The sequence below is a fragment of the Monodelphis domestica genome, chromosome 4 (assembly GCF_027887165.1).
Source record: "Monodelphis domestica isolate mMonDom1 chromosome 4, mMonDom1.pri, whole genome shotgun sequence".
NCBI classification, from domain to species: domain Eukaryota; kingdom Metazoa; phylum Chordata; class Mammalia; order Didelphimorphia; family Didelphidae; genus Monodelphis; species Monodelphis domestica.
The window spans coordinates 350,772,913-350,797,598 of NC_077230.1; the positions used below are offsets into that span (position 1 = coordinate 350,772,913).

General features: G+C 40.2%; 1 protein-coding gene and 1 long non-coding RNA gene across 2 annotated transcripts; both read left to right on the top strand.

The window, feature by feature from the left end:
• Window positions 1–1,054: 1,054 nt before the first annotated feature.
• LOC100017785 (hypoxanthine-guanine phosphoribosyltransferase-like) lies at window positions 1,055–3,908 on the top strand. The gene is made up of 2 exons (XM_056795075.1): window positions 1,055–1,501; window positions 2,633–3,908. Exon 2 carries the CDS (start codon window positions 2,825–2,827, stop codon window positions 3,494–3,496), a length of 672 nt encoding a protein of 223 aa, XP_056651053.1. The 5' UTR covers window positions 1,055–1,501; window positions 2,633–2,824; the 3' UTR covers window positions 3,497–3,908.
• Window positions 3,909–14,241: 10,333 nt separating this feature from the next.
• On the top strand, window positions 14,242–24,276 carry LOC103093976 (uncharacterized). Its single transcript, XR_466340.3, has 3 exons — window positions 14,242–14,743; window positions 18,663–18,728; window positions 21,352–24,276. It is a non-coding gene; the product is annotated as an uncharacterized LOC103093976 (long non-coding RNA).
• Window positions 24,277–24,686: the final 410 nt, after the last annotated feature.

A 24,686-nucleotide genomic window follows, 5' to 3' on the forward strand; every position in this document is an offset into this window, starting at 1 on the left:
CCACCAACATGGCTTTAGGTTCCTTACCTGCCAACTCTTTTCTCCGACCTCCCAACGGTACGCGATGGGTATGTTATTATTCCGGACTACAACAATGTGTTTCTGTCGCATACCTGAACACGGGCCAGGAGTTCTGCGTAGCCGCTGTTATTGTCCCTAGAGTCCTTTACCACCCAGAGGACGAGATCCCCGGGGCCCTGGAGCATGCAACCCACCGCCAGAAAAGGGCAGCCGTAGGCCTGACTACAGCAGCTATCTTAGGGGCAACAGGAGCGGCCACAGGAATAGGGGCCCTCATCTACCAAGAAGTGGGGTTACAACCCGTCCTGACCTCAATGGATAGCGACATCAAGCGCCTTGAGGACTCCATTAAGTTTCTAGAACAGTCACACAGCTCCCTAGCCGAAGTAGTGCTGCAGAATAGAAGGGGACTGGACCTCCTCTTCTTCAAGGAAGGAGGCCTCTGTGCCTTGTTGGGGGAAGAATGCTGTTTTTATGTCAATCACTCTGGAGTAATTCGGAGCAACTTAGCCACCATCAGGAAGAACCTTGAAAAGAGGCAGAGAGATAGAGTCTAAACCGTGGGCTACACTGTCTTCCCTTGGATGGTTCGAATTCTCCCCATGGCTAACCAGCCTCATTGTCACGATCGGAGGCATCCTACTCGTCATCCTACTCCTACTTATTGGGGGGTCCACCCCTGGTCACCCTGATACTCAACCTCCTTAGAAGACAGGTACCACTACTCCTGACGCAGGCACTGCCCAAAGGTTCACAGGCCCAACCACCCCCAGCCATGGTAATCACCCAACAACCATGGGCCTCAGGGACCCCAAGCCGCTAAGAGAAAAAAAAAGTGTGGAATGAAAGGGAACTAGGCTAATGAACCCGGGGCAGATAAGCACCCTTCCTAGGCCAATGTACCCGGCGTAGATAAGCACCCTTCCTAGGCCAATGTACCCGGCGTAGATAAGTGCCCCCTCTAAACCAACGAGCCCTGTGTGATGAACACCTTGACCCCTCCACCTTGTGCGATAACCATATTGACCCTTGGTAAGCTCCATGGGTATATAAGCCTGCCTTGAATTTGCTTCGGGGAGGACCTGCCTTGGGATCCTCCCTACGCGTGTGGAAGTGTGTTACAATAAACTACCTCTCTGTGCGGATTGCAGCGTCTGTTCTGTTCCTTTGGCCCCTAAACGGACCCTAACACCAGAAACTTTTGAATTCTCTGAAGAGTTCACAAACTCAGAAACTTGTGAATACAAACTGGGTGACAACCCAGAAACCTGTGAATGCCCTTGGGCGGTGCCGGACACTTCGGAAACTGTGATTGGCCCCTGTGAAAAGGGGCAGGGACAGGAGACCACCATAAAAGCCTTTGGCTGGGGCACTCTACTGAAGTTGTCTCTTAGAGATAGTCTTCAAGGGAACTACATTGGAGACTGCAGTGTGCATCCTGACTTCATCTTAGACTCTGACTCCTGGACTACTTGGTTGGGTGAGTGAAAAGGCTGATCCCCTTCCTAGTTTACTAAAAGACTAACTTCTGTCTTGGAGGAGGCCACGTGCTTACTGGCTCCTGGCCCTCCTGCCTGAGGACTAGCATAGGCATCTTCTCTAACCTCTTTCATATTTCTCAACTTCCTTGTTTCCCCTCTATTTTGGTCAAGAAGCTTCGGACATGAGATAGAATCATTTCAGCAACCACATTATTTCATCTCATTTAAGTCTAACCATTCAATTTCACCTTTACAAAAGGTAGCCAAGAATTCCCGTGGAGTGCAGTATTCTCAATTCTCACCTGGCATTTTTCTCTTAGCTTTTCTTTTTCTTTCTTTCCTTTTTTTTTGGGTGGTGAAGGTTTCTGCAGGATCTTTCTTCTCAGAGGAGCTTTTTAGCAATAGAGAAGGAAAGTATAGTGAAAAGCTAGACTGACACTTGACAGATTTTGTAGTTGTTGAGATACGGTCATTTTGAGGTGTATCCTCTGCTTGGTGACCCCATGTGGTGTTTTCTTGGCAAATACACCAGTGGTTTCATTTCTCCAGCCCATTTTACATGCAATGCAATGCATTGTGATTGGAGATGATGAGCCAGGCTAAGACTCTGACTCATTTTGCATCCCTTCTAGGAAATTGAGACACACAAGGTGAGGTGACTTGCCCAAGGTCCTACAACTATTAAGTGCCCCAGGCCAGCTGTGAATTCTCAGAGAAGTCTTCTTGACTCCAGGTCTAGCCCTCTCTCTACTGCTCCACCCAAATGACTTGAACACATTTCAAGTCATGCCAAAGCATTGATGACAATATCTGTTCTTTTGGCCACGATCTCTTCCAGATAGTTTTGTTCACATTTTGAGTCCTCTTGCCTCCCTCTCTCTGATTTTCCCTGTCATATTCCCTCTCCTAGAAAGAGGAATGTGGTTGCCTTTCATTTCTCTGCCCACAGCCTAGGTTGTAGCTAACATCAAGGGGGTGCAGGAGGGGAGAACATTCTGAGAACCAGATAAAGGGCAAGTCCTGAGCCAGGACACCCTGACTAGGACAGGCAAAGAAAGCCAGTAGCCACTGGCCAGGGTCCTATTGCTTTTTCAGCCATGTCACTTGGACACTCCTTCTTCTCTCTGCAGGTACCAGTGGTGAAACAGCAATCAGTGAGACTCAGCTCAGAGCTGTGGCTGGCAGAGGCACATCTTAAGACTTCCCTGACTGCTTCCTCCTCTTCCTCTTCCTCTTCCTCTTCCTCTTCTCCTTTCTCTTCCTCTCTCCTCTCTCCCTCTTTCTGGCCACCCCCCAGCCCCAGCTGAGCAGTCCAGAGCATCATGGCCAACAGGAGCCCCAGCATCCGGATTGGAGATGATGCACCAGGCTACGACCTGGACTGCTTTAGCATCCCGAAGAATTACGCGCAAGATCTGGAAAAGGTGTTCATCCCTCATGGGCTCATCATGGACAGGATTGAGCGGCTGGCCCGCGACGTGCTCCAGGACATGGGAGGCCAGCACATCGTGGCCCTCTGTGTCCTCAAGGGGGCCTATAAGTTCTTTTCCGACTTGCTGAATGCCATGGAGACCCTGAACAGGAACTCAGACCAGGCCAGTCCCATAACGGTGGACTTCATCCGAGTGAGCAGCTACTGCAATGACCAGTCAACGGGCAACGTGCGAGTGCTGGGGGGAGCCGACCTCTCCAGCCTTGCTGGGAAGAACGTCCTGATTGTGGAAGACATCGTGGACACGGGCAGAACCATGCAGGCTCTGCTTCCCCTGGTGGAGCAGCATGGCCCCAGGATGGTGAGGGTGGCCAGCCTGCTGGTGAAAAGGACCCCTCGAAGTCTGGGCTACACCCCGGACTTCTCTGGCTTTGAAATTCCAGACAGATACGTGGTGGGATACGCCTTTGACTACAACGATTACTTCAGGGACTTAAGCCATGTCTGTACCCTCAGAGAGACTGCCAAGGACAAGTACGCCCTGGCTGTGCAGAAGCTCTGAAGGCCCCTGAGGAGGCCCGTCCCAGAGACATCCCCAGCCCACTTGGTCCCGGGTTTCGGCTCTGGGGAGCACCTGCTTAGTAAAGCTTTTTGCATGTACAGTACTCGCTCGTCTTGTGCGTTTTTACCTGTGATTTTATGTGATTTGCACAACACAACCTCAAAGAGACATCACTAGCCTTGGGGAGAGGCGATGCACTTGCTGTGTTTGGCTGATGAGGGGGAAATGACTGAAGCCACACTGACTACTGAATCAATGGAAAGAGTTGAGAGAAGAGATCAGGTTCTCCCCTCAGAAGAGGTTCCAGAGGTTCACTTTGTCAACATTTTATTAAAGAAAAACAACTTAAAATGATGTTTTATAATATAAGCTTTTGATTTATGCTTACTGTTATTAAATAAAGATTGTTTTTTAAAACTCCCGGTTTGATTTTTTTTTAACACAACAAAACATTCCATCATGATGTAATAAGCAATCTAGGAAAGATTGTGACTATTAAAAAATTGTAGTTTTTCTCGAGGTTATTATGTTTTATTAGTATTGAAGTATTGAATTTAAAGCATTATTTGTTAGTTCTATTAAATGTTACTGTTATGACAAGCTACCAGAAATGCTGACATGCATTTTGGGAGATAATTATTCTTTAAAAAATATATATTTTTAAATTACATATAAACCCAATTTTTAATGTTCCATTTTTTAAAATTTGAGTCCCTAATTCTCTCTTCATTTCCCTGTCCCTGAAGAAGAAAAATAATTTGCTATAGATCATACTTGTGTAGTCATACAAAATAGTTCAATGCTTGCCAGGTTGCAAAAGAAAAGTGTCATGAAGGGTCAGACATGAATCAAATGACTTAAGAACAGCAGAAAACAGACTCTACCCCAAAAAATGAAGTTTTGAAAATACGCTTGGTAATGCATTTGGACTTGGTTTTCAAAATCAGTCCTTCAGAATTGTCTTGGTTCATCCTATGCTGAGAAAAACGAAGCCTTTCATAGTAATCATCACACAATATTGCTGCTGTTGTAGACAGTGTTCCCCGGGTCCTGCTCACTTCACTCTCCATCAGTTCCTAGAAGTCTTCTCTGGTTTCTCTAAAACTCTCTTGTTCATTTCCCTCCCAGCACAACAGCCTTTGATCCACAAACATGTACCATAGCTGGTTCATTCCCCAGTTAGTGGGCAGCCTCACTTTCTAATTCTTTGCTCCCATAGGATTCAAACTTCTTGGGCTGGCTCACCCTGCAATCCCTGGTAGGAACAGGAGGCAATCCCAGACTTTGTCAGCATGGATTGAGCTGAGGAACATCTAGAGTCACTTCCCAATGACAGAAGTCAATTGCAGGGGCCAGAACCTGTTAATCCATTTTTGAGATGCTTCCCGAAGGTTGATGGGGAGCCCCCAAGACACTGACCTCTGAAGCTTGCTTCAGTGCCCAGCACCTGCTGAGATTCCTCTCCCTTTGCTCTCATTCTTTCCTTTTCCCTCAGCAAAAGCTTGTTGGCAGGGGCAACTGATATATTGGGGAAGTCAAGCACATGCTTCTGTGGCATACTAACCTCATTTCCACATTTGATATGGTTTGTAAGATGGTACATAAATAATGTTATAACTATAGGAGTAGTCCAGCCAGATTTGAGCATATTTGAGTCCCCCTTGCTAGTCTTGCAGAGAAGACAGGGAAATAGGGGCTAGGGCAATAGTTTTCCAACTGTGTAACACATATCCCTGTGGGGAGTTGTTTTTAGTTTTATTGAAGTCTCTGAATCCATAAAGATTTATTATTGAATAAAGTTAGATATTGTTAAAGATTTTCTTAAAGAAAAGAAACTAATAATACAGTTCTATAAAAGGATAAATTACAGAGGATTTGTTTGTTTCCTGATCTGAAATCCTAGGTCCTAACTCATGGGAAAATGTGCTAATAATATTATCAATGCTAGGTATATTTTTAAAGCTACATACATTTTAAGAGATAATGATATTATTATTAAGATTAGTACTGTGCTTTAGGAAAGGGGGGCAGGGGAATAAAAGGTCACCAGGAATTATCTTGAGAGGCCCCTGGGAGGAGTAATGAGGTCTTCCAAAGGTCTATTCATTAAATACAGAGTAAGTATCAGGGCAGGAGCTGATGGAGATACTCTCAGCATGAACTACAGGCTAGACTGAATCAACTGATCAAAGTTAACCTGAGAGAATGTGGCAATAATTCTAAACTTCCTTGTTTTTTCCTGTACAGGAAGAAGTTAAATGTTCATGTGCACTATCATTCTTTCTCTTCCATTTGACTCTTCTAGGCTATTATGGAAGCTTTTCAAAACCCAAATCTTTACCTCCTTTTTTTTTTTGGTGTTAAGCTGTGATAAATTTATTAGATACCAAATAAACCAGACTGTTTAATATATACTGCACAGATAATGAATGATAAAGGGAATAGGAGTAATTCCTCCTTTTAGAGACAAATAACATAGCCATCCAAGGAGATTAGGCTGGGGACTAAGAGCCTCAAAGGAAAAAAGGAGGGAGGGAATGGTTTTGATCAAAGATATCACAAAAGTATCCAGTGCTCCTCGGACAATTTTTATTTTCACTAATTTTTTTTTTTACATGATAGAGCCAGAAGGATCATACTTTAGGAAAAAGTCACTGCAGATTTAACTTGAGGGACCTTTTCTGATTCAATGGGCTTTTCTGATCTTTCTCTTTATTTTTTAATTTTGAAATTAGCCAACAGGAAAAAGACAGAAAAAGGGAGTTCTAAATGAAACCGAATCATCATTATACACAGCTTGCTTTTCTTTTAAAATACATACTAAATTCAATACATTTAAAAAGTTATCCTGCCTTACTGACTTATATGCTCTTCTCTCCTATACAGATTTAAATGTGTAGTGGCTCTCTTTTCTTACTTTTTTCTTTATTTTCATTTTGATAACACAATTTTTCCCTTGCCTTCACCTCTCTACTCAAAAAATCAAAAGAAAGAAAAAGAAAATGCTTCTATCAGATATGGCTATTCAAAAACTAAAATCCCTACATTGTTCCTTTTCATAAATGTATCATTCTGTGCCATCAGCTCATCATTTATCTGACTGCTTGAACTTTCAAAAAGCACAGGTGAAAGAAAGAAGTGAGGATATCGTGCAAGCTAGGTAGAGGGAATCAATCACACATATTACCATAATGATGCTACTGTAACCAACTAGCAATTTTCCCAGTTCTGAACTCACTGGTTCTGAACTTTCCTCTAGTGATTAGAAAAGTATTTCCAAATATGAATTAGATCTCAAAGAGAATACAGAGAGTAGTTGTTGGGTTGATTTCCCCATAGTGAGGAAGGAGCAAAATGAACCATTCACTCTGTCACAGGTAGGATTATGAAAGAGATTCTCATAACTCTAGAAAGGTAAATTTGAATCCAGTAACTTCATTAGAAGTAGTAAATACTGACTTTTTAGATAAAGTTCAAATTCTGTATATTATTACATTTATGGTACCTCTGAAGTCTAGAGTTCTCTAGTTCCATGATTCTCCCAAAGGAAGAATTAGGAGACTGTGGGAAAGTTTGAACATGAAATGTTCAACATCTGGAAAAATTTCCTAGTTACTTACACTGTCTAAAAGTGGAATGGGATGCCAAGCAAAGTAGAGAAGGGTTCCCATCAATGGAGCTCTTCAAAAATAGGTTAACTCAGGGGCAGCTAGGTAGCTCAGTGGATTGAGAACCAGGCCTAGAGATGGGAGGTCCTAGGTTCAAATCTGGCCTCAGACACTTCCCAGCTGTGTGACCCTGGGCAAGTCACTTGACCCTCATTGCCTAGCTCTTACCACTCTTCTGCCTTGGAATCAATACTGTGTATTGGCTCCAAGAGGGAAGGTAAGGGTTATTAAAAAAAAAAAATTGGTTGACTGATGATATCAGAATTGTGGTATAGAGAATTTTTTTGCACTCAGAATTTGTACTGAAGAACCACTAAGGTTCCTTCCAATTCCTATAATAAAAATAATCAGTACTAATTCTATGATACTAGAGGCAATCTTTTTCATCTTCTCATTGAAATATGAAACTCCTCTTCAATACCCATGAAAAGTGGTTATAGTTTTTATTTCACTATCTCCAATGAGGAAATACAAAATTATCCAGTTAAGTTCACTCCTAAACAAAAACATAAATCTCAATAATTTGTCCCATAAATCAGTATACACACAGCTTCCAAAAATGTTAAATTGTATTTTCCAAGAAGATGGATATCTCTACAAAAGAAGGATCATAGCTCCCTCTAAGTCTAGAAGGCTTTTTCCTTAGTCTGATTGTAACTGTAGTTCCAGAGAAAAGTAGTGTTTCATAGTGGATAGGGAGCTGATATTGAAGTCAAGAAGTCTTTTTAAAGTCTCCTGACCCATACCAGCTATGAACCATTGAACAAGTTATGAAAACTCTCACTAATTTGGGAAACCCTCTAATACTACAATTTGCAGAGGAGATACCAACCTGTATCAGTAAAGGAACTTTCCTTATGAAGAGTTCCTTATACAAACAAAATTACAATTCTATTCCCCATCCCTAACCTGGTCTTATAGTACCTAGTAATTAAGCCATCACACATGGCTTCTATCATTTGAACCTTGACACAATGCACCAACAGTTCCCCAGCACACCTAACATTCACCACAGGATCTTCTTGATCCTCAGGCAACAAATGATAGGGTTCTTCCATGTGGGTGGAATGAGCAAAAAAAAACCAAACTAGCAAGTAACCCTTGAATGTGCAGAAGAACTATATTCTTGTCAAACTATTCCACATAGGAAGCAAGATATCATCTCAGGAAGAAAGTAGAACATCATGATCCTTACACAGGAGTCAATGTGCCAAGAGCCTTGAGGTAGGCATCTATGGGAGAAAGTCTAAATACTGACCGCCGAATTAGGCTATAGAAGGTGACAAATAAAAGACACATCAGAACCCACAGTGATAGAGGAACCAGTAAGACTATAAAAGTTGCTGGGCATGTAGTCAGCACATGCAAACTGGGCCACAGCGATGCTCACAATAGAAATGGGGAACCATGTGGGAGCCACAGAATGACAGTTGAATCACCATCCAACTCAGAGGAGTCATGATTAGAATAGCTTTCACCATGATAACCATGCCTATTTCCAACATCATCTTGTGTATAAGTATGGTCTCATACTACAGGGGTTTGCAGATGACCACATAGTGATCAAAGGCCATGGCTAGTATCACTTGTCTCAGTAGCAATGGCTACATAAACCACATACATCTGGGCAAAGCAGGAAGTAAATGTGATGACACCATCAACTTACCAGAAGATGCTCAATATCCTGGGAGCTATAAAGGAGGTAGCCATGATGATGTCATAGCTGTTAGAGTACACAGTGTAAAAGTTAAAATTAAATTTCAATAATAAAAATATTATATTTTAAGAGATTTATTAATGATCATTAGAAATCAAGGAATAAAGAAGATACAAAATAAAGGCTACATGCCCATGGCTGATCAGCCAGTTTAAACACCAGTCTTACCACCACCAAGCTAGGGACTGGAAGTAAAGAGGAGGGACCTTCCACATCCCCACTTAATATGCCCTATCTACAGGAAGTACATAATTACAGGAAGTCAGTGGGCTCCTGGGAAATGTAGTTCTTTTTTATAGGGTAACAGATTTTCAATTATACAACAGGAAGAGGTATATGGACTTAATACAGTCCACCCAGATCACAGTCAAAATCAAAATGTTTCCTACAATGACCACATCGTACCTGAAGCTCAGTGGAGCTGCCAGCATGAGATGTGCCCCCTTAATTCCTAAAATATCCAAAAGGATGAACAAATTATCCCATATCTAATTGTAAATTGATGCTAATCTGACAAAAGAGGCTTCTTTTCTTTAGATAGAACCACAAAATTCACAGGAAGAAAGAGAACTTTAGGGTATCTCTCCCCAGCATCACCTCCTACATATAAGCTTAATTATTATTTGGCTTTTAATTTCTCTGCCAACTAGAAAATCCTTTGTCTTGAGAAGGTTAGAACAAAAATGGCTAATTTTTACTAGGAAGGAAAAGTAAAAGATAAAGAGGGGTTGGGTACTATTTGCTGATTTCAAGTCCCAAAGACAAGCTAAACAACATTCTCAGGTACAGAAAAAACTGATGGACATAATTTCTGTGACACTATGAGTGATTTGGAAGGGTTGAAGAGCACAGGATAAGTGTTGCAGAAATGAAAAAGGGCCAATGTGGTCTTAAGTTTCAAGAAAGAAATAAGAATGAAATCTGAAAACTACCAACCTGTAAACTTAACTTCAATTTCTGGAAAAATTCTGGCTTGCATTGAATGAAGAGGTAGTCAGTAAACAGCTAGAATACAACTGTAATCTGTAGACCTTTAGAGTTTCCTGAGACCCTTTTGGGTGGGTCTATAAGTCAAAATTATTTTCATATTAAAACTGTTATTTGTCTATTAAAATGACCTTTCTTTTCCCACTCTCCCATATTTGTGATGTCAAATTTTCTTCAACTACTTCAACAGTATATCTCTAAAGTTTGAACTTTAGAATCACATTCAGGAATCCAACTATATTCCACTAAACAAAAATGCTAAAATATATAAAATAATGCCATTCATTTCACTAATTTTTGTGTTTTATAAAATATAGTTATGTTTATTAAAATATGTTGCCCTATATGTTTGTTTTCATCATTTTAATTTAAATTAATTTTTGTTGCAGTAAAATACCCCATTAATTTCTTCCTTTCCTTCACTCTCCCAATATAAAAAACATCATTTAACAAAACAATTTATGTCATTTAAAACTATGTTTTATTTATTTCTATTTATCAATTCTCTCTTTAGAGGTGGACATATCCAAGTCATTCTTCAAATAATATTTTTGTTGTGGAATATAATGTTCTTTTGGTTTTGCTTACTTCACTCTTCATAATTTCATATAGGTCTTTTCATCTTTTTCCAAAAATAACCTGCTTATCATTCTATGGAGCAATAGTTTGCAGATAGCAACATATCAGTCTAAGGCAGAGCTAACAACATCTGTAACTACATTGACCACATATATCTGGGCAAAGCAGAAAGTGAATGTGATGACAGACATTTTTTACATGAGGTCAGATCTAAATAATTGGAAAAATATTAATTTCAATAATGGGGAAAACAAATATAATTAAAATTACAATCCTATCTAATCCATTTAATGAATGCCATCCCAAATTAAACTACCCAAAATATATTTTTTTGAGCTAGAGGAAATATCAATCCATTTGAAAATCAAGAATATCAAAAGAAATAATGAAAAAATGTAAATGAAGTTCATCTATCAGAACCAGATTTTAAATTGTATTATAAATTCATAAAAAATAATTGCATTATAAAAAACATTAAAAAACTGTCTGGTACTGGCTAAGAAACAGAAAGGTAGATCAATAAAAATGGGCAGACATACAACAAACTGCAATAAGAGCTTATAGTAACCTTGTATTTGCCAAAAGGATAAATCTAGCTCCTGGGGATAGGAAATCGCTATTTGGTAAAAATTGCTGGGACAGCTAGAAAGTAGTTGGCAGAAAATAGGTATAGACCAATATCTTAAACTATTCACTAAGATACAATAAAAATTAATATATAATCTAGATATAAAAGGAGACATCTTAATTAAATTAGAAAAACTAGGAACACATTAGTTATCAGATTTATGGGCAGGAGAGAAATTTATGAGCCAACAAGTGATAAGAGAGCATTGTTAAATATAAAACAGATAATTCTGAGTATCTTTAATTGAAAAGTTTTTAAACAAATGTTGCCAAGTTTAGAAGAAAACAAAAATGGGGTGGGGTGGGGGTAATTTATAAACAACCTCTCAGATAGAGGTTTCACTGTCTAAATATATATAGAGATTTTGTCAGATTTATAAGAACAAAAGCTATCCCCAACTGATAAACGGTCAAAAGATATGAACCGTTTTCAGAAGGAGAAATCAAAACCATATATAGGTATATGAACAAATTCTCTAAACTGCCACAGTCAGGGTCCAGCCCCACTCGAAACTCCAGGGTTCCCGACAGGTGGTGAATGATCAGTCAAAATAAATAAAATAAAATAAATAACAAACGGAAGACAGTTTAATCATTACAGCCATGGGATTGCTTTGCGTCTCAGCTGCTCCACTTTCTCGATGTCTGATCTTTATTTTTATACCTATTCTCTTGGCACGCATATACACAAAATCAATGAGAGATAATTGGAAAAGTGATACATTAACTTTTAACAAATCACTTGATTAACATTCTATATTTTTGTATTGTGATTACACACAGAATACAAGATAAATGATTACATCACAGGTGGCTTAATAGGGAGTTTGAGTTACTGATTTGTGTAATTGAGTCACTGAGGCATATTGAAGCTTACTGTACGTGTACTGTACCTGTACGTTTTGTATGAGCCTCCATGGTTGATTTGTGTGCTGGCTTCATGAGAAAGTTTTGGATTTGGCCTATAGCTGTGGTTTTGCTGGGAATTATGTACCTAAGTAAAAGTTAACTCATAATAGTTTTTTGGGATTGGGTTTAAGATCTTTTGGTGATGTTTTCGGGAATTAGGGTACAGGTGTTTTGCTCTTGCATTATTTCTTTTGACACTAGGGGGAATAATAATCATGTCAATTCCTAGGTAAGGGGCATTGATGAAAGAAGTCATGCAAAGGGGATAGAGTGGGCAGTCACATCTTGCCAAGGACCACTCTGTGGTCTCCCTGGCTACCACCTGTGACTCTGTCAAGGCATCCCCCAGCATTAAACCACTACTGATTAGAGAAATGCAGATGAAAACAATTCTGAGACATTGTCTCACACCCATCAGATTAGTTAAAATGACAAAAGAGCAAAATGAGAAATTTTGGAAAGGATATGGGAAAATGGGGGCACTAATAAGCTGTAGGTAGAACTGTGAACTAAGAACTAATCCAATCATTTTGGAGAGCAATATGGAATTATACCCCCAAAATATAAAACTGTATACCCTCTGACTCAGGAGTACTATTACTGGGTCTATTTCTCAAGAAGATCAGGAAAAAAGGAAAGGAATCTTTATGTTCTAAAGTATTTATAGCAGCTTTCTTTGTAGTGACAAAGAACTGGAAATTAAGGAGATCCTCATTTATTGAGGAATGGCTAAACAAATTGTAGTATATGGTTTTGATGGAATAATATTGTGCCATAGATATGATGAACAGGATATTAAAAAAAAACAACAACCTTGGAAAGAACTACATAGGATAATGAAAGGCAAAATGAGTGGGGGGGAGGGGGCATGTAGCTGGGTAGTTGGGTAGCTCAGTGGATTGAGAGCCAGACTAGAGCCAGGAGGTCCTAGGTTCAAATCTGGCCTCAGACACTTCCCAGCTGTGTGACCCTGGGCAAGTCACTTGACCCCCATTGCCTAGCCCTTACCACTCTTCTGCCTTGGAACCAATACACAGTATTGATTCTAAGATGGAAGGTAAGGGTTTAAAAAAAATGAGTAGAAAGAAGGCAATATCATATACAGCCACTGTTTTGAAGCTTGAAGAATAAATAGTGGATATTACCTCCAGAAAATGAACTGAACAAAAGGAAATCTGAAATACATAATTTGTATTAGCATGTCTGTCACCCAGATTATATCTTCTATAATGTGGGGAGGGAAGGAGCTAAGAAACCGGTAAATAAATTCTATAAAATCTATTAAAATAAAATAAATTTTTAAAAAATGTATAAGAAGCCGACTTCTTATTCTTATTCAGACTTTTTTCCTCATTTCGGCCCATAGTAAAGAGGGAAAACACAAAGGCCAGTGGAAGGCATCCCCTAATTGCTCTTTGGCTTAAAGTTCCAGAAGGCATGTTCCTAGGTCAGTGATGGGGAATCTATGGCATGAGGGCCAGCGATGGCAGGAAGAGCACTCTCAGTGGGCACGATGCTACCCCTCAGGGACGCGGCAGACCTACTCCCTTCCCCCTCTCTAACATGCCTGATGACATTTTTTCAGATTCCCCAGTCTCTCCACCCAATGGGAGCACACAGGCTGTAAGGGGGGTGGCTCACCGGTGTCCGAACTGAAGGAGAGCCGAGTGCTCAGGCCACTCCCCTCCCCCTCTCTACACTAGCTGTGAACATTCGTCATTTCACCCTCCACTCCGGGAGAGCTTTCTCGCTCCTGTTCTGGGTAAAGGGGGGAAGGGCGCACCCAGCACTCAGTGAGGAGGAGGGACACGGCACACAGTGGGGGAGGGGGGGTTTGAGGGTCCAGCCCTCCCCTCTCTAAAACGTTCACCCTCACTGGCCTAGATACTTGTCCCAAATCATCCTTTCGTATTCATTCTGAGTTACCTGCCTTCGTTTCCATTTACCGGAAAACCCTTAGAATTTGAAAGGGCTACAACAATCATTTATGCGACATGGGACCAGCCCACATAGTGAAAAAGACAACTCTACTTAAATTTATTTGCCTATTTAATGTCATATCAATCAAACTACCCAAAAATTATTTCATAGAACTAATAAAAAGGAACAAAGTTCATTTGGAAGAACAAAAGAATCCCCGCCTCTCATCCTAGGCAGGCACTGCTCCACCCCCACCCCGACTAATTAGCCCGGAGTCTCCGAGAAAACGGAAAGGTCAGCAGGTTTCGCTCGGTCCTTGATCATTGGCTCTGAGTTTCAGAGGGCGTGGCCCAGACGCTTATACCAAGTGCTGCCAGCCCCTAGGCTGGGCCGCTTCCCTTTCCCTTCATTTTTCCTCTAGTATTACTTAGTCCCTGGCCGGGTCCCGAGCTAAAAGAGAGTCAGAAAGAGTCGGGAAAAGGCAGGTGGTGAAAAACGTGATTTTTCAAGAAAAAGGCACCGGGAGGGTAGCTCGGGGAGTCCAAAGCTAGCCCGGAGGACTCTCTTGTTACATAGGGAAAAAATGAAGACCTGGGGGTTCTGGTGGCGTGACCCAGGTTCCCCGGGGGTAAATGCAAGAGCCCTGAGGAGAGCCGAACCAGAGCCTGGGTAAGGGCTTCCTGTCCGCGATGGACCAGAGTATCAGCTGCAGGCTTGTTCGATACAGAAATGAGGAACTCCTGGTCCGTTTTCATGGAGGCCTGGGAGCTGACTTTGAACATCGGGAAGAAGATGCGTCTGACGGAGTTAAGCGAGTGGGCGGAGCTGAAGGATTGCTAGGTAAAGGTTCTCTCTTGGAATTTCCTCTCCCACTTGCACGCTTCCCTACCATCTTCTTCCTTTTCTCTCTTCGTCCCTTACTTCATTTGGCAATGATTTCTCCAGTGGTGGGAGATGATGAAAGTGCAGTGAATATAATTTGGAGGAATTTGAGCGTAAAGCGCTGGGGATCACCCAGAAGAGTGGAAGGAGCATCGATCGATCCAGAGAAGTGATTTCATGGTAAATGGGGAAGAAAGACAGGGGGCCAGGAGAGACCACGGAACTAAGAATGAGAGAAAATGTCAACCTAGGAGCAATACTGTTCTCCCCAAACACCAAAATTGATATATTTAAGAGTGAAAGGCAAAAGAGCCAGCTAAATGTCTCAGAGGATAGAGAGCCAGACCTGGTGATGGGGAAGGTGCTGGTTCAAATGAAACCTCAGACAGTGTGACCCATACCAAGTCGCTTAACCCCATTTGCCTAGCCCTTACCATTCTTCTGCCTTGGAAAAGATATTGATATGGATTGTAAGAAAGAGGGTAAAAGTGTTTTTTTGTTTGTTTGCTTTATGAGAGTGAGGGACAAATAGAAATAAAAGGAATGGAATGAGGATGAACAATAACAGGCATCAGAAGGAAGAAACATTTTTTTCCATCTACTCTTTTTTTCTTTATTCAAAGATACTTTATTTTCCTAATAATGGATAATGACAATTTTCAACATATGTTTTCCGAAATTATAAGCTCCAAATTGCCTCCTTCCTTCCCTTTCTTTCCCTCCCTTCTGCCCCCCCCTCCCCAGATGGTAAGCAATTTGATCTAGATTAAATATGTATTGTCATGCAAACCATACTAAACCATACTTCCACAGTGGTCATTGTTTTAATCGAATACTCTCATAAAACCAAAACCCCAAAATAAAAACAAACTATTTTGAAAAATTGCTTACTTTGATCTGCACCTTGACCCCAACTGTTCTTTCTCTGGAGGTGGATAGCATTTTGTCATAAATCCTTCAGAATCCTCCTACACCAGCATTGGAGAACTATGACACATATGGGGGGAAGATTCAGGAACTGCTCCAGTCCCCCTCTTCCCAGCTGAGGACATTTTTTTTGCATGCCCCACCCCTCTGTCCAGCCACCCAAAGTGAGCACTTCCTCCCTCCCCTCTCTAGGATGGGCTCACTGGCAGCTTAAAGTTGCAGTTTGGGCAGGTGAACCCCCAAAGTTTCCCCTCACTTTGCTAGACAATTATATTGCTGAGAGTAGCTAACTCTTTCATAGTTGATTGACATACAGTATTGCTGTTACTCTGTACAATATTCTTCCAATTCCACTTATTTCACCCTGTATCAGTTCATATAGATCTTTTCAGCTTTTTCTAAAACCATCCTGTATTCCATCACCAACATATACCACAATTTGTTCAGCCATTCCCCAAATGAAGGACATCACCTTAATTTCCAATTCTTTGCCACCACAAAAAGAACAGCTATAAATATTTTTGTACAAGGAGGTCTCCTCCCCTTTTTTATAATCTCTTTGGGTTATAGACCTAGTAGTCTTATTATAGGATCAAAGATCATGCACAGTTTTATAGACATTTGGACATAGTTGCAAATTGGCCTCCAGAATGGTTGGATTACTTCACAACTACATTTATATATTCGTGTCCCCATTTTGCCTCATCCACTCAAACATTTATCACTTTCCTTTACTGCCATATTAGCCAGTCTGATAAGTGTGAGGGGGGTACTTCTGTGTTCTGATTTGCACTTCTCTAATCCAGAATTCTTTAGAACATTTTTTCATATTATTGATGGTTTTGATTTCTTCACCAGAAAATTGTTCATATACTTTGACCATTTGTCAATTGGTGAATAACTTGCATCCTCATAAATTTGATTTAGTTCTCTAAATTTGAAAAATTAGACCTTTATCAGAGAAATTGGCTAGAAAAACATTTTCCTAGTTTGTTGTTTCCCTTCTAAATATGTTTACATTGGTATTGTTTGTACAAAAGCTTTCTAATTGATTGTAATCAAAATTATTCATTTTACATCTTATAATGTTCTCTATCTCTTGTTTGGTCATAAATTCTTCCCTTCTCTATAGATCTGCCAGTTAGACTATTCCATGTTACCCTAATTTATTTTTGGTATCACTCTTTATATCTAAATCATATACTCATTTTGACTTTTTCATAGTATAGAGTATGAGATTTTGGTCTATATTTGGTTTTTACCATGCTGTTTTCCAATTTTCGCAGCAGTTTTTTTTTCTTTCAAATAGTGAGTTCTTATCCCCAAAGCTGAGGTCTCTGGGTTTATTAAACACTAGGTTTCTAAAGTCATTTATCCCTATATATACTCAGGAGGTGCCAGTAGGGAGGGGAAGAATTAAAGAGAAGTAGAGATGGTGAACCTGGGAGAATAAAAGTAATGTAAGAAATTTCAGCTGTGGTTGAGAAAAGGAAAAAGATTGAAGGGGACCAGTGGAGAAAGGAGGAGATGAAATTAAATGGGTCAAGGTTTGATCAGTATTATATCTCAGCACAAGGAAAAAGTCGCAGGAAGAGAATTGTTAGACTGCCAAATTTAAAACAATTCCCTGTAGTCTATGCTGAGTCTAGAGCTAGGGTGGAGTTCCTTTGATTTTTAAAACAAGTGCTAATTAGCAAGAAGCCAGTCAGATGGCATGCGCAATAGCAGGGATGTGAGAGAATCTGGTTCCATACAATAACCTTACAGAGTCCTTATGAAAAGGTTACCCCATAGACATTGCAGAGAACTTGAGCCTGGCCCATGCCCTCTGAGTATCTCTGCCCAATCCCATCTAGGACTTGATGATACTTGGATACTTTCAATCTGGGAGAAGAGAAACAACAGGAAAGAGCAAAAATTGTCAGTGAAAGTTCTAAAGTGGAATCCATGAGGTAGGTTGTATTATTTATGACCCCATCTCAGACTTGTTCAGTGTTGCCAGGAAACACTGAAGTTAAACCATAAGCTATGCACATCAAACATGCTAGTTAAGAGCCCTGGTGGGTGTCAAATAGCTTTGCCTACTTGATGATGAGTCCCCAGTTTGAAAATCTGGAATTAGTTATAAAAAAACAGTTAAAATTGCCCATTAATTCACTTAGATTAGAAATAGAAGAACCAACAAGATAACAACATTAAACCAAGCATCTACTCAGCTGGTGACAAAAGGGCCCTAGATCCTCTCCCTTCCTCTATCTGGGCAGTGCAGAAGAATCCTACTCCCTTGAGATCCAGATCAAGTGTCCCCTTCAGGAAGTCTTCTGTAACCCATCAGTCTCTTTTTTGTAGATTTTGTAGATTCAGAAGAATCAAGAGATTCCCTTTAGAAACAAATTCTTTGAGGAAGCTAAGTAGCAAAGTGAATAAAGCACCAGGCCTTGGAGATGAGAGGACCTGGATTTTTTTATTATCATTATATTTTTAAACCCTTACCTTCCATCTTGGAATCAATACTGTGTATTGGTTCCAAGGCAGAAGAGTGGTAAGGGCTAGGCAATGGGGATTAAGTGACTTGCTCAGGGTCACACAGCTGGGAAGTGTCTGAGGTCAGATTTGAACCTACGACCTCCCATTTCTAGGCCTGGCTTTCAATCCACTGAGCTACCCAACTGCCCCCAAGGACCTGGATCTAAATCTGATATTAGATTCTTCCTATTTGTATGACCCTGGGCAAGTCACTTAACTCTTGTTGCCCAAACCTTGCCTCTCTTTTATCTTAGAATTGATTCTAAGGTAAGGAAGGAAGGAAGGAAGGAAGGAAGGAAGGAAGGAAGGAAGGAAGGAAGGAAGGAAGGAAGGAAGGAAGGAAGGAAGGAAGGTAGGTTAAGTTAAGTTAAATGCTTTTCTGAGACCCTCTAAGGCTTAATTGCTATATCCATTTTTATTGTAGATACTCCAGAAGAACCAAGTCTGAAAATGAATACAAGAAGCAAGAAAAAGCACCAATAAGGGAAAGGTTTGTAGAAGATGACGAGACTGGCTGTGCATAAAATAGTTTCAATTTATTTTTCCATCTGTCACCCTGGACCTCATTAATGGGGCCCCATTCATAAAATTTAAGGAGATATTTGAAGTCTTTGGGTCATAGTAGACAATATACCTTTATATGAGGGCAAGATCAAAAAATTCTGTCTGTGCTCTTGTTAGTAAGAGAGTGAATGGTCAGACCTATATTGTATTGATGCTTAATGGTAACAGAACTGCTGAAGTTCATTGATGAGAGGAATGATCTGTGCTTTAGTAATATCACTTCTGTAGTAGTGTGAAGGAGGCATGCATACAAGACAAAAGCTGAGGATGGATCATCTGTAAGTCAAATGAAAATTCCATTTGGAATGTTAAGGAAAAGCAGTTGGAGCCAAGCCAACTGTTGGACTGGACAAAAAGGCTTTTTGGGCTTTTGGCTGATGGTGGTGACTGAAGCTGAAGGACTTTTGGTTTCTGGCTAATGTGGAAGAAGGAGCTAGTTGTATCTCTGGGACTTGAGTTAATCAAGTTGGAGGTGACCTGGCTGATTTGAAGAAAGAAGAAGAAGAAAGACAATGGTCCCTATAACTCTCTCTGACTGACTTTATTTCATGCTTGTGACAGAATTGCCATTTCCCTCAATATCCTTCAATCTAACACTCTCTATAGAGAATAGGGGTATCCCACTCCTCTTACCTTATCCTCTACCCTTGTCTTGTCTTCCCTAATAAACCCTTACTTGAGAAAAGAAGAGAAAAGAGTATATCCTCTGAAATCTCATAACTCACACTGAGTGATTTGAGGGAGACTGAAGAAAGGGGGAAGGGGAAGCTGAAAGGCTTCTGAAGAGGGAGGAAAATGAGAGAAATAGGGAGGAGGAGAGGAAAAAAAACTTGATCCATTAGTCATCTAGTATCAATCAAATATACACCCTAAAGTATTATCTATTACAGATTGGCACCCCAGTTGGGACACGAACCCACAATCCCTGGCTTAGGAAGCCAATGCCTTATCCATTAGGTAAATGGAGAGGGAATACATTTGAAGTGAGATGCTAACTATTAAGAGGCTAATATAAATGTCAGGAGAGAGGTAATGAGAGACTAATTTCAATTCCTTTTCTCTGACAATTGAAACAAGGACTTCCCAAGTTCAATGAATTTTAAAATGAGGAAATTTGATCAGTTTCTCCTACTCAGTTCACTTTATCAACCAATATCTCTATAGGCAAATCATTATATTGAATTTCAGCCCAGCATGTGAAACAGGAAGGGGATAGGGAAACACTCAAAGAGATTTCAGTGTTGAAAACAAATTTGCTATAGAATATCCCTTAAAAGGGCAGCTACATGGTTCATTGGATAGAGAACTATGTCTTGGGACAGTCAACTAAAGTCCCACCATCTGCAAGAAGCTTTTCTCATTGACCCCGTGTTAGTGTTCTTCTGCTGAGATTATCTCTAATTGCTGCTGACGATATCTTTTTGTACTTAATTCTTTATTTTTTGTTTCCTGTTTTAGATTGTGATTTTTTTCATTTTATTTTCATGCAAAACATTTCTATATTAGCCATTGATGTAAGAGCACACTCATGAATAATCAAAACCCCAAAATAAAACCATAGATACACTGATGTGAAAGATAATATGTTTTGATCCACATCTACCTGACTCCAACAATTCTTTCTCTGGAGTTAGATAGCATTCCCTCTCATATAACTCTTTCAGAATTGTCTCTGATCAATGCATTGCTGAGAGTAGCCAAGTTTTCACAGTTGGTCATCGTACAATAGTGCCATTACTGTGTACCATGTTCTCCCAGTTCTGCTTATTTCACCCTACATCAGTTTCTGCAGATCACTGCAGCTTTTTCTGAAATCATTTTGCTCATCATTTCTTATAGCACAAGAATATTCCATCACCAACCTATACTACAACGTGTTCAGCCATTCCCCAACTGATAATCATCCCCTCAATTTTCATTCTTTGCCACCACAAAAAGAGCTGGGTTCAGACCCAGTAGTGGAATTACACAATCAAAGGCAATGCACAGTTTTATAGCCCTTTAGCCATAGTTCCAAATGGCCCTCCAGAATGATTAGATCCGTTAAATTGTGACCTTTTTGTAAATAGGGATTGTTTTTGCCTTTCTTAATATTACAACCCTTAGCAGACTAACCGTGGCCTAGAGTAGGCATTTAATAGATGTTTGTGGAGTGGAATTGTTGACCTGAGTGACACAACAGAAGGTAAGCAGCTTGGGCTAGGAAGCACGTGATGAATTTGAGGCAGTAAAAAGGGATGGATAGGAAGACCTTGAATTCCAGGCTGAGCTTAGGCTCCACCCTATGGATCAGGGGGATACTGAAGGCTTCTGAGCAGGGCTGTGATGTTGTCAAGGCTATGTTTCAGAAGGTAAGCTGAGCTGGAGGCAGAGCTTGTTCTTCTTGGACCCCAGATGGTATGAGATGAAGGCCGAGCCAGGGTAGCACTTCACCTCCATAGGGACTCTTGGAGCAGTGGTGCCAAACCATTACCTCAGGAACTCTTCCCAGAGATACCTCAGCAGATTTAATCTTGAATATCTCTGTTCTGTGTTTCTTATGACTTTAGATGAAAGAAATAAGTACCGAGAACGAAAGAGAGAAATTCCAACTCTTAAGGCACAGGAACTCTCATCCTGAGGAGACTCACACAGCTGCTGCTTCAGGAGTGCCATGACAAGGAGCAGAAACTACAGGAGCTCCGAGACCATGGATGGAAACCTATTAAGAACAAGGACAATCTACAGAGCTGTCATCTTTATTTGATCCCAATCAAAAGACAGGTAGCCAGCCACAAACTTTTGTGCTGCAGGGGGCTGCTGGTACTGGAAAAACCACCCTAGCAGCAAGTTGATAATGGATTGGGCAGAGGGAAGACTGTACCAGAACAGATTCTACTGTGATTTTATGCCTCAATTGTAGAGAACTGAACCCATTAGAAGGCAGAGAAAACCAGTTTTTCTAAATTGAGTGCCAAAGCTTGGCCTGCCCCATGGGCTCCCATGACAGAGATCATGTCCCAGCCAGAGACTCTTGTTCATCACTGATGATTTAGATGAACTGAAATTCCCTTGTAAAGCACAGATATGATCTCTGTAAAGACTGGAAGTTACAGAAGCCAGTGCCCATCCTAAGGAAAACCAGGGCCCCTGAAGCTTCTGTGCTGCTCACTCTAAGACTCATTGCTCTGGAGAAATTTAGTCCTTTCTTAGAAAATTCATGTCATGTACAGATTCTGGGCTTCTCTGTGAAGCATAGGAAGGAGTATTTCTGAAAAAGTCTTTAGTAAAAGGCAATGGCACACTATTCACCATGTGTTCTGTTCCCCTAATGAACTGGATTGTCTGTCCTTGCCTGAAATAAGAGATGGAGAAAGGACTAGATCCCATTCAGTCTTTGAAAACCAGACTGTCCTATTCTATGTGTTATCTTTCCAATTTAATGACAACTGATGACAAGATTTTTGTACCTCAGCACTTAGAGGGGCCTTTGTCATTTGGCTATTTGAGGGAATCTGGAGGAGGAAACTGCTATTTGAGAGGGATCTAAATAGGTTATGCTCAGAACTGTTATGCCTGGACCTGAATCCAGGAAGACCTAAATTGTAATCTGGCCTCAGACATTTAGTAACCCTAACCCTAACCCTATTTGAAAACCTGATCAGTGGGATCCTTGATCAACTTTCCTAAGGACTTGAGTCCCTGAATGGGTTCTTCAATCAGTCTATCATTAGACCTGAGGCCCTTAGCAAGGAAAACTTATTTTGTCATATCCCTTAAAGGAGTACCCTGCATACTGCTGCTCCAACTTCCCAACCCCAGTATACACCAGATAGTGTGGATTTATAACCCTGGCTCCAACCTGTTCTGGGAGCCCTGAGGAGTTAATTTGAAATACAGAGAATGATAATCTGAGACTGATAATCTGAGACTCATGGCGCTCCAGGAGTCTCCAGAGAGAACCTGGCCCAACCCATCCTTTAGTCTAGACTGACTGATTCCATTGGTAACTTAGCTTAGAGAAAAAAAAGAGGAAGTGTCACATAGTATTGTGAGATTTAAAATGGTTGAAGTCTTAAACTGTAGTGATTAAAATAGTGGAAGATATAAATTATGATAGATATAAGAGAGGGTGAGTAAATTTGACTGCAGAAATATGTTTCACTACAGTGTCTTGGTTTTTAAAATCAAATATAAGGTGGTCGCCAGGGAAATATTCCCAATTATTCAAATACCCAAGTCAATTGGGTTTTATAGAGATTTTAATTAACAATACAATGAGTAATCAAAGAAAGAGAGAGAGAGAGTAAGAAAGGAATAAGTATGAAGGGCCTCAAGCCAATATGGCCTAGACCTGAGTCTTAAAAAGAGATTTCAGTCAGTTTTTTATAACTCACCATAAGATCTGTCTAAGTAAGGATTTCTAATGACACCAGGCCAGCAGCATCTCAGCTGCTTTCACCAGCTCCCTCCTCCATCTGAATGTTTCAGAATCAGTCTCCCTAGAATGAGTCTCTCCAATCTGAATGTTTCAGAATGACTCCTCCAGCTCTTCCCTGAGCTCTTATTTTTAAGGGCAAAATCTTCTCTGTCACCTCCCCTAAGTCCTTACATCTACCAATCACTGTAGATGTTTCTAAAGGACCGCCCATTCTTAGTCCACACCTAAGAAGGTGTGGATTTTTGAGTAATTCACACCAGGAAAGCTCTGAGTAAGTTTAACAGTTCTTTGTTCCTTGTAAATTCACAAGTTGCTTGACCTTTATAGGTACTTAGCTTAAGAAAAGTATGGGTTTAAGTACTTTTCATTGTTCAGAAAAAGAGTTTACAACTTTATCTTCCCCTAGGGCAGACCCAAGTAGGTAAAGCAGAATTCTCACATTCCTGCTTTAAGTAGAGTTCACTGCCCAAATGGGGAATGGTCTTAATCCAATCTTATAAAGTAGGGTCTGGGAAATTTTAAGGTTTACAGTATCCAATCCCCAACAGCTGAACATTGGTTCCTTCTCTTTCAAAGTCCCCCTCGCTATTACAATAGGCAAGCTGACATCACACTATGGAGGTAATCCTGCATCCCTGAGGGGTTGTGACACTAGAACAAAAGTTCCACTGGGTAAGAGCAAACAGGAAAAACTTGTATTGGAAAGAGTATGGTCCTGGCAACAGATTGTATCTGCTGTCTAAGAACCAATCTAGCAAAATATGATCCTAGTAACATATGTTAACTGAGAACAAAATAATCTAAACTAATCAAATTAAAAACTGAACGGAACAAGGAGAAACAGACCTAATATTAAATTGTTAAAGAAGCTGTGAATTTTTCTTTTTTAGAAAAGTAAAGTTGTTCAAATTCATTATCCAAGAGATCCTGTTACTAAGGATAGGCCCTAAGGGCATTATTGGAAAGGTGAAAAGCTGTGTTTGTATTAAAATATTCAGGAAAACTGTTTATTACAATAAAAATGAAATAAAATATATGCAATGAATGAGAGAAATGGCTAAATAGACTATGATATTTGAATATAATGGACTGTATTATGTAATCAAAATGACAAACATTGGAATTATAAAGAAAATAAAGGAGATATACAGAGAGATGAAAAGAGAATAAGAATACTATATGCCATGTTTACATTTTAAAAAATAACATCCAAAAGAGAAAAAAGTATCCAAGTAAAACAAATCCAAAGAGAACTCAAAAGAAGAGGCTATTTTTATTAGCATAGATATGTAATTTAATTTTTTTTTAACAATGTAGAGTTTGCCTTTTTTAGGAATTTGTTTAATTAAATGCTTATGATGGTGGTTACTATGTATATAATTTTTTAAACAATTTTTTAATGACTACAAGTTAAGAGAAGATATAAGCCAATATGAGTGACTGAAAATTCCCTTAACTGAGAGT

What these genes read in the sequence shown, in the direction of transcription:
- LOC100017785 (XM_056795075.1), top strand. Translation starts at nt 2,825, where the DNA reads ATGGCCAACAGGAGCCCCAGCATCCGGATTGGAGATGATGCACCAGGC.